The sequence below is a fragment of the Nelumbo lutea genome, chromosome 4 (assembly GCF_056320005.1).
Source record: "Nelumbo lutea isolate HS-2025 chromosome 4, American lotus-T2T, whole genome shotgun sequence".
Taxonomy (NCBI): Eukaryota; Viridiplantae; Streptophyta; class Magnoliopsida; order Proteales; family Nelumbonaceae; genus Nelumbo; species Nelumbo lutea.
Window position 1 is genome coordinate 6,609,522 of NC_142687.1, and position 10,707 is coordinate 6,620,228.

Here is a 10,707-nt window from a genome sequence, read left to right on the forward strand (position 1 = left end):
TTACGTGAGAAAAATAAAATAAAATTCATTACACAAAGTTCTAGTACATACCACAACATATAGTAATCTAATTTAACGACCGATTGATCTTACTACATAAGCAGTTGATTTTAGGTGCTACACTGAGATATTATTTTCTCTACTCTCAACACAAAGGGCGCATCTGGGTCAACAAACTGGAGGGGGCAGGATTATTTTCTATTTCTTGTTATAGGGTGGCGCCCTAAAAATTCCAGCTTGCCCAGTAACCGGAAGATGATTACAAGGTGGGCGGGATCCATATATAGCCATGTGTTTGCACATAACCGGCTTTTGCCAGCAGCTCATCAGCCTCCACTGGACCTCGGCTCCCTGGCTTGTATGGAAGTGGCTTCACCTCCCCATCGTCAATTTTGTGTAGCAACGGAGTGAAAATCTCCCATGCCGCCTGTTGATCAAAAACATCACACCAGTAAATCTTTGAGCCATATTGCGCATAGAGATTTTCAAGCCAGAAATCGAATAATTCACTTACCCTCAACTCATCTCTGCGAACAAAATGCTGTTGATCGCCTCGTATTCTGCAAAAAAGAGTCCCAGCCGAGTTAATTGTGACAAAGTGAAAATTGACTAACTGTGATGGTAATCTTCATTGTATGTACAGTATGGCTGCATGCATATAATACAAGCATATAAAATCACAAAAAGATGAAATCATACGTATCGAGAATTAGTCGTTCATAAGCCTCTGGAATTGTAACTCCTTGGTAACGTTGCCCATATGACAAATCTAGTTCGCTTTGGATGGTTGACATCTCCAGCCCTGGTCGCTTGACCTGTGAGAGGAAAGTTGAAAGGTGTTAAGGAAGAGGGAAAAACCGTGCATGATAATTATCATTATTACGAGTAGCACTTTGATCACCTAGGTCTAGGGCGTGCCCCATTTATCAAAAACGGGGTAGACCCGAATTAGCACCTAAAGTTATAATAGACTACTGTTTTCAACACACAACAACATAATAAAGAAGCTGGGAATTAGTTTAGCTATTACATGCTTCCACCATCTGAATGGGTAAAAAATTGTACCTTCAATTTTAAGCATTCTATATTGTTTCTACTATCGAATGGAAATACAGATAAAAATATTTAGAAGAGCATGTCAAAATTCAGATCTATATAAAGCACTCCAATTCCAATGGATAATTATCGAGCAGCTAAAATACTAAGTTTGGTATCCCTGGTTGAACCACCAAACAACAGTAAATAAACACACGAGAGTGGAATTTAATCAACAGATCACAGTAGTAGCAAGCAACGGAGGAAGACTTGTTAACAAAATTCTGTCAAATTTATAGAACTTGTGGGAAGATCCTTTTCCTGGATGGTCTACCATGATAGATGACAACCGGCCAAGATGAACCAACATTGTCCAGATAAAATCAGGCTCGTCAGTCCTAAGATTAGGGATTCATCTCACTTATAAGATTCTTTGGTCGTTTTACCGAATGACCCAAACCCACTCCCATGATAATATTGATATTAATAACAATAATGACAAATTTCAATAGCATTTAGCAGTCATTTTTACTGATTAATAAACCGATCATATTATTATACAACAAAACCAAACCTAGACCAAGTGGAGCCCAAACAAGTTTGCACTAGGCATGTTTAGTTGAATATTTGAGCTTGAGGCTTAGGCTTCATAAGAACTGGGTATCACAAAAATGCTTCAACAACTTTAACCCAATGGAGGTTGAGGCATCCGTTTCATTACAAAATATGTCACAAAATTTTAACTTAGAATGTTAAAAAGATACACGAAGTTTTCAGGCAACAATAAAGATAGTGAAACAGTGAACTTGTTAACAACATGAGAAGAAACACTTACCGTAAGTTTCATGTACATGGCCTCTGAAGGTTGCAAGCGTATTACAAATTCATTCCTCCCTTGCTTTTTAGCTATGCAAGAGGAACATATGGAACGTAAGACATTATTGAACATCAATTAGCAAGAAGAAACATAAAGAGACATGATAGAGAATAAACCAGGTCCCTGAAGGGCCTAGATGCACATGTCTTATAATTTACAATAATGCTCCTCTTATGCTTAATAGACATATACAGGGCTTAGCATGAAGATTTAACCAACACTATGGGTGGAAATAGATGAAATCAAGATTAAAATACTGAATGAATAATCAGTAATAGATTTTCATATGATATGCATGTTTTAGATGTTCTTTCAGATAATTATTTTAGAAATCTCAGTCCATATATTATCTGCATGGAATCAAGCTTGATTTAGAGAACTTCAGATAGTGTTTAACATGTGGAAGCAAAAAGTTAAATGAACATATAAAGAATAACTTGGTATCTTACATCTAAAAATATCTCCTGGAACATCTTTAAACTGAACACGTATTTCTGCCTTTCTTGAATTTAATGCTTTCCCTGCCTTGAGTATAAAAGGAACGCCTGCATAGAAAAAGAACCTGGGCATTAGTGGCAAATATGGGTCAAAACATTAGTTAAATGTTTTGGAGTCTAAGATGATGCTTAGATTAATCTAGTTCAGAAGGACTACATATACAGTCTGGATCTGAAATACAAGGAAAGAATTCCTGATCACATCCCTGCTTGGTTTCTATTCATTCCTGGTAACCTTTCAACAAAATTGCTAAGAATAACTTAACAGAACAATGGAATATTCAACAAAAGCAAACTTATTGCACCTTCCCATCTTTCATTGTGAATTCGCAGAACTACAGTTGCAAAAGTTGGGGTGTTTGAATCATCAGCAACCGTTGGGTCATCTCTGTAGCTGTCATACTGTCCAAGAACAACCTCCTCAGGTTTTATAGGTAGGACTGATTGAAGCACCTGAAATATCATATCATAATCACCAAAACGAGCACACAATGAGTGTATTTGGGATGTTTAATATACAACTTTATAATGGTTTATCAGTAATCAGAATAGGCTACAATAATACATAATGCATACATAAATCTAAGATATGTTTAGGTGATAGCCATTGTAATCTCTTATTTCTGGTCAAACTTTGGCATACCAGGAAATATATTGCAAAATGTTAGTATTATACAAATATTAAAAGATCATAACTATTTTAAATATTGGAAGAATGGCTAGCATATGGCTTTGATAGATGACACAAAACAAAGAAAGTGTCTCATGTAAAAGAATTAAGACAGATACCTTTACTTTCTCATCTCTTATGTGCTCAGGCTTAAGAGAAACAGGTTTCTCCATGGCAACCAAACAAAGAACCTGCAGTTGGTAAGAAACAAACAACATATATGTGAATTAGCAGCAAAAAAAAGAAAGTTTCAGATTGCAACTCAAGCAGGTTGATGTATAATTGGAAAAGAGTCACTTATGTTTATGCCTAAGAGAATATCCAAGAATTACCTGCAGCAGATGATTTTGAATGATATCGCGGATTATTCTGCAAAAAAAAAAAAAAAAGAATGATGTTTGCTTATCAATTAAACATTAGCAAGGATATAGATGTATCATATATATACTCCAACTATTTGATGGAGTACATTTTGTATTTGAAAGACATTTTTTTTTGTAATAAAATGCAAATTATTAAATGGAAAAAAGAAATTACAGAGGAGAGTGGCCAGAAGTCACTCGAGAGAGAAAAGAGACAAAGCAGAACTTCAAAACCCTACACAAGCACTCCAAGCCAGCCAAGCCTCAACAAAATCAGCAGAAACCAGAGCCCACAAACTCACCACAAGACAAAACCCCACAACAGAAAAAGATCCCAAAACAGCCCAAAAATAAAGCTCAAAAGTCAAAACCAACAAAGACAAGAACCACTTCAAACCCCACAAACAAACATCTAAGGTCGGGGAAAAAAAAGCCAAAAACATCTCACACATCTAAACTTGAAAGACACGATTTGTACAATCCAACAGCAGAATAAGGGTGAAACTTTTGATATAAATATAGCTGCCTGAATTGAAACATAGAAAATTGAAGGTACAAGATGTTCTACTTAAATAATGAATAACCAATTATTAAGAAGAAATCCATATTTCTTCTTCTTCTTCCCAATCTCTATAGACATACAGATCTTGCAAAGTTAACAAGGATGTCCACATCTTAGGCAACTAAAGTTGTGCTTCCTTTCTAGTAATGTTCTCACAACAAGAATAGTCTCTTGCCAAGCAAAGATTTTTCTTCTATTTTATTTATTTGTTTACTATTACTAGGATAAACTGGAAATTCACACAATTGAAGATCATTAAATGCTTTAAGGGTGGATGTTTTGTTTAAAGATAAGGTAAAAAATAGAGTTAAACATTGCTGCTAAAAAAAAAAAAAAAAGATTTTTGACACACAACAACATTGTACGAGTCCAGAGAACATACCCATATTCATCAAAATATCCACCACGCCCTTCTGTTCCAAAATCTTCCCTGAAAACAATCTGCCAGAATGAAGATAAAGATTTAAAATTTCTGAAAATTGAAGCTCACAATATAGAGACTAGTTGTTCAGGGAAGAGATGGTTTGCTTTTGAGCTTCCGAATGTCAATATTCATAGGTTTTGATATAAATATTCATAGATTTAGCATGCATAAGATTGGACCAGAGCATGATCTAAATTCCGTAGCTCATGGGTCAGAACCATTATGGCCAAATGAAACATTGCAGAGAAAACAACAAATGACCCATGTCTGACTCCAGAAAGAACACAAGAAGGAAAAGAATATTCCCTGCTGTTTCTATTCAGGGTCACAATAAACATGGTAGCTAGTGAAGCCATATATTTTCCTTGAAAAGCATAAAGTTTTATAAAATAATATAAGGGAAACAAAAATAACAATTCCCCTTTGATAATCACAGAAAAGAAATGATTATAATCACAATGTAACAAGTAATAGAAAACTCTGTTCATCCAATAGTATAAAAAAGTTCCAGCCTAATGTTATCAAGAATAGCTTAGTTTTCTAGCATATGGTATGACTCAATAGCATAAGATTGCATTTGTTTCATAAATGCAGAAATGGAACTGAATTTCATTTTACCTCCAATTCCAACAAATGACTAGAACCATAGGAATTTTGAATTCCAAAAAATAAAAGAAAATCCACCAGTTCTTTTCCTTGTTCCTCTCAGCTACAAGAATGTCAACCCAAGCAGTAGAATCCAGAAAGTTGCATGATTTGCCAATTCAACTTCACCTCCATTTCCATTTTTACCCATCCCAAATACAAGCTAAATTACTATCATGCATAATGATCGAAAGAGTTCCCTAAAGCATATTCACCTGTATGTTATCAATGTTATCACGGTTCCAGAGGGGCAAAAAGAAACGATTTGCAAAACGAAGCACAAGCTGCAATTGAAAAGGAGATTTTAAACATGATAAGTATAAGTAGGGAGAAGGAACAGAATGGGCCAGAAATAATTAAACCATTTGGGGAACATATACCAAGTTCTGCACCAATTCCTTTCCCAGGTAGTGGTCAATACGATATAGCTGTGGTTCATCAAATAAATTGCCAAGCTGGGTACTGAGATTCTCTGCAGATTCTAAATCCTTTCCAAAAGGCTTTTCAACAACTATGCGAGTCCATCCACCAAGATCGGCTGAAAATGAATTTAAAAATCCATTTATAAGGATGTATTTTTGAGATGTTCTGAAACCCAACCATGGCAATCATAGTCTGGCATATTCATGATCATGAAATAGTCTAAATTACATAAAAAAAAAGATGTTCTTAAATTGACTCTTTGATTAAGAGGAACAAAAATGAGCACCTTATATTCAAATTTTTAGTGTAGATAGACCCATAAAAACAATTCAGGATCCATGTTCATAGTAGTTTGGAGAATGTTTTAATGTCAGCTGCCTACCTGACACAAATTTCCTCCTTTTATTAGGGACACCGTATACAACATTCCTAATAAGTAATCTACTGTAAGTTGAAAGGGATAAAAGAGCTAGGGGGAGACCAAAAAGGACATGAGTTGAGGAGTAAGCAATGATTTAAGGGCTCATAATTTAAGAATGGACATGGCACCAAACAGAACTAAATGGTGAAACAGGATTCATGTAGCCAACCCCATATAGTTGGGACAAGGCTAAAATGATGATGATGATGATGATGATGATGATGATAGAACCATAAAAACACATGTGTGCACATATATACGCATGTCTGTATACATGTGCATGCATCCAAAACAAAATAAAAGTCCTCCTGATGTGAACCATCATAAAATATCAAGATGTCCATTACAAGTTATTCCTGCCTTTTTAAAGTCATCATAGAATCAATGAAATTTACAACCTTATTCAGTTAAGTGGTGAATGGAATTCAAACTCAGCATCTCAGGAGGAGGTGTCCTCATGCAAAACAAAAAAGGTGCACTTCTGAAATCCAAATTGCAGGTTGATGTGAAAATAAAGGGTGCATATTTAAAGATAAATGACTTTGTCCATGCTAGCTAAGTGTATTTAAGAGTGAGTTTGATGCATCCATCTCTATAAGGATCACTTACATTTATTCATGCAACAGTGTTTGATCATCTTGCACACAGGTGGATATACTGAGGGAGGAAGTGCAAGATAAAAAAGTCTACGGGATGATCCTTCTAGACTGTTTTTTGAGATTTCATGCTCTGAAATCTCCTTATCCAATAAACGGAACCCGTCCACAGAATCATAAGAACCACTAACATATTTGAGCTGCACAAAATTTGTGGAGCAATTAGAAATTTCTGAAGTAGCAAGTGATTGTAAGACATAGGTGAACAGTGTAGGGAGAAATAACCGTGTACCAATTGCAAAAACTTTGATACATCTTCAGAGTGCTCAGAATCACTCTTGCCATGAACAAGATATCTGCAGTTAATGGTACTCATGTGAATTAATACTCAGCAGTCATTACATGCATTATAGCAACCAGTAAAAAGAGCTAATGAAATTGAGACGAAAATATAAATACTATGCATCAGAAATTCTACATAAGCAGAAAACAAACTCTGACATAAGGAAAATATAACTAGTTAATTACAACTTCCTATTTGCCAAGTTTATAGGAAGAATCCCCTAGATTAAATTATACCAGATTCCATTTGTAAGTAGTCAAAAGTCCTTAAACAAGTGGATGCTGACAAATAAGATGGACTAGTAGATTTTCCCAACTTGACATATGAGATCATTACCCTAAAGAAAATCATCTATATTGAAATTTCTATATTTATTATACTATAATGGCACAAATCAGGATATTCATTGAAAAGAAATGAAAACAGAATGCCATCTAAGTACAGATGAAATAGCTTGGTATAGCTTATGATAACAGTAATTTGTGTAAATATACCACAGGTAAGAGATCTCACTTGTGTATGCGGTCTCTCAACTCATCAGTTGAAATCTTGGTTCGCGCATACCCAAAAATATGAACTTCATTTGATTGTAGGAATCCCTGTGTAAAGCCAGACGAAAGTTAGTTCATGAATGCAGGTCTCTATAAACAATAAATCAATAGTTTCAGTCAAAATCAACCTAACTACTCTCCTGGAGGTAATCCAATCATTTTCTTCCCCCCCCCCCCCCCCACCGGACACCCACTTTGAACCATGTTTGCTGAATGAGTAGAGAAGATGGGACTTATCAAGGTTTAGAAGTAATAAGGAAAATTTGTCAGTGGGAGGAATTCATCTATAAACATATTTCATTAATGAAGATGCTGAAAGGTTGTTTACCCATGAAGTTGAGAAAGTAGCTGCAAGGGATGATTTCTCTTATTTACCATAAACAATATGAAATATTCTGAACAACCAGTTCTAAGACTGAAAGACGGTGAAACAATGACACTATTGGAAAATAAGCTTATCAATGAGAAAGAACAAGTAAATTCAACAAACCTGGCGGTAAAGATTGAAAAGCGCTGGGAAGGTCTTTTTCTTTGCAAGGTCACCAGAAGCACCAAGTACGATAATGGAGAGACATCCAGCTTCTGGGAGATTGTCAAAGTCTTTTCCATCAGAGAAGGAATCACTTCTCAAAGTATTCCTTATTCCTATAGAGGAACCACCAGATGCCATCAGACTGACCAGACTGGTAGATGGTGTCTCACAAGTATGTTGCTATTGTAAATTATATCACCTGATCTGTATTTGGTTAAAAAAAACGAACAAAAAACAAAAAGTGGTAAGTACCGCTCCTACTTCACTTTACATGAGTGTTAAGATGGAGTAATATTCTTCATAGATAACTGAAGGACTATTCTGACTGCGATATGCTAGCTTATCCCGCATGGCTAACATGATATCAGAGCCATCATTCATGCACCATAGAGAGAGAATAAGTGGAAATTACTAAAAGAAAAATAAATCGAAAAGGTGTCGAAGTGATAGATTTATTGAAGATAACCAATTGATAATCTGATATATACCGAGAAAAATAAAGAAAATTGAGATAATACAAACAAAAAAAAAAGAAAAAAATTTGAGAAAATTCTATATATAGAATATTTCAAGGAAATGTAGTAATTCACAGATCCACGATCTAAATAAAATCAAATTACAGAGTCGAGAAACTACATACATTCAAAGTTAGCTTAAGAATTAAAGAGTATAGGAGAGAGAACAAAGTTGAAAATACGAACCGGGTGATCAAATTGACGAAGAAACCGAAGAACCTGAAGAGGGAGAGAGAGAGAGAGAGAGAGAGAGAGAGAGAGAGAGAAGTTGCTATCTTTCCTAGCTAGGTGAACCTTTGTATGAGATGCGATCTACGAAGCAGAAGAAAAAGGGTTACTCTGGTTTTTAATGGATCCTTTTCCGTTGATCACCAACCCCCTCCTCTGTTTCTTTATTCTTACCAGCCGCCTTAGTCGATTCGATTGGTTATTTATTTATTATTTTATTAAATGAAAATAAAAAATATTCTAACTAACTAATGGTGCGAACTACGCAATCAGACAATCTGGGGAGTGGGGAGATCAAATTCCAACTTTTTTTTCTTATGTACACACAACACTAGTTTATCCCATTGGTATATGGAAGGCATGAAACAACTCCACAAAATGATATTGCCACTTCCTCTCCAGACTCTCAGTTTGAATTGATTTGATCCTGTAACCAAACCGCGTATGGTGGGGGCACACACACACTTGGCGCGCGAGGATTGTTGACTCTTGGAGAAATATCACCGGCTGCTCATCTACCACATCTCAACCGTTGAAAGAGGTAGTTGGGTTGGGTTCTTTTTGTCGATGGTTTTTTGCAATTACTCATATGCCCCTCGAACTAATCAAAATGTCAAAAACAAGTCCCGTTTCGTTTTTTGATTTTTCTGTTCACGATTTGACTCTTGGAGTTTTGGTTTTGGATTGGCTGCCTGGCTGACAAATCAAAAAGAAAAAAAAAAAAAAGAATATCTCACAGTTGGAGTTGGGATTTGCTTTCCAGTTTTTTCCTCCGTTTCCCCTGGAAAGACAAGCGAGGACGACGGTTTGGTGGAAGGCTGGAAGCGAAAGCGATATCTGTCTTTCCCATTTGTTTTCTTTGACCAATGAACCGAAAGAAGAAAGGAAAATATCATCCTTCTCCTTCACTCCCCGACTTCCTACCCCATCAATTCGAAGGTTCTCCCCTTAATTACTGATTGAGAATGAATGAATGATCAATAAAGTCACCGGTTGGTGGATGAAATTCAGATGAGGTGGGCCCACAATCCACATTATTTACCCACCAGAACAAGAAGCAATTATGTAGCATGGGTCAAATGGGCTACTTTGTTCATGTTTCCACTGGCGCTTATTGCGCCCATGGTCTATAACTTGTACAGCTAAGATTTATCCATCGAAAATCTTGATCGTGATTTCAGAATTTTGGATTAGCGGCCTAATCCAATCCAGTCTAATGTGAGTCCATTATAAATGGATGAAGTCCAATTCAATTTAATGAATGTTTTGGACCAATTTGGATCAATCCAATTCAATATTTGGATTGTTCAAATTTATTTTGATTTAGGTTGGTTTTAATCCAAATTTGGTCTATTGATACATATATTCTTATCTTATATCAATGGATCAGATATTGGCCTAATCCAACCCAATCCAATATAAATTTGTTACGGACGAATCAGATCTAATTCAGTCTAATAAATATTTTGAACCGGATTGATTCAATCCAATATGTCTTGTTGGTCCGTCCAATTCGTCCAAATTGATTTTGGATTGGATAAGGTCCATTAACACTCTTATTCACCGGAATTGTAATTGATCAAAGCCATTTTGTATCATTTCTTTCCAGCATCATAGATTTTCTCAAAACCTTTACGTGCCACTCGCTAGACCCTTTTAGTTCCTGCACGGTGCACCTACACGTTCCTCAATTTCAATGAACAATCAACAATGGCTGAACGGCCAACTTCTTACGGTTGCTCCGGTATCTCCCAACCCCCAAACATCCGTATGGATCTAATCGGACAACAGGATGCAAAAATCGTACGTGTAGATGATGCGCTTTAAACCAAGTTTTAAAGTAGCCCGGCTCTGTTGTGTCCAGCACTGTCTAACTAATTAAATGCCACAGTCCGAACACCTAACACCCCACACCTGTGTTAGAGCCCATTTGCATTTAGGATCACTCCTACATTGATTGAGCTGCCTTGAATGAATTGCTTTTGAGTAGTTGTGTAAGTAGGTATTTGGCATTGGGGCTGAGAAT

General features: G+C 36.0%; 1 protein-coding gene across 1 annotated transcript; it reads right to left on the bottom strand.

Annotated features, from left to right (window-relative positions):
- On the bottom strand, positions 1 to 9,072 carry LOC148853620 (glucose-6-phosphate 1-dehydrogenase, cytoplasmic isoform-like). The gene is made up of 16 exons (XM_088983523.1): positions 8,640 to 9,072; positions 7,897 to 8,142; positions 7,369 to 7,454; positions 6,805 to 6,868; positions 6,526 to 6,712; positions 5,453 to 5,610; positions 5,288 to 5,356; positions 4,386 to 4,444; positions 3,412 to 3,448; positions 3,199 to 3,270; positions 2,715 to 2,862; positions 2,362 to 2,457; positions 1,871 to 1,941; positions 700 to 815; positions 515 to 560; positions 1 to 427 (listed from the first exon to the last, which is right to left on the bottom strand). Exons 2-16 carry the CDS (start codon positions 8,074 to 8,076, stop codon positions 260 to 262), a joined length of 1,557 nt encoding a protein of 518 aa, XP_088839649.1. The 5' UTR covers positions 8,077 to 8,142; positions 8,640 to 9,072; the 3' UTR covers positions 1 to 259.
- Positions 9,073 to 10,707: the final 1,635 nt, after the last annotated feature.

Excerpts from the sequence above, each read along its gene's own strand:
- LOC148853620 (XM_088983523.1), bottom strand. The coding sequence starts at position 8,076 with ATGGCATCTGGTGGTTCCTCTATAGGAATAAGGAATACTTTGAGAAGT. Across the intron at positions 6,869-7,368 it reads TTGAGAGACCGCATACACAA|ATATCTTGTTCATGGCAAGA; the intron begins GTGAGATCTCTT and ends CATTAACTGCAG. Across the intron at positions 561-699 it reads GAACGACTAATTCTCGATAC|AATACGAGGCGATCAACAGC; the intron begins GTATGATTTCAT and ends TCTTTTTTGCAG.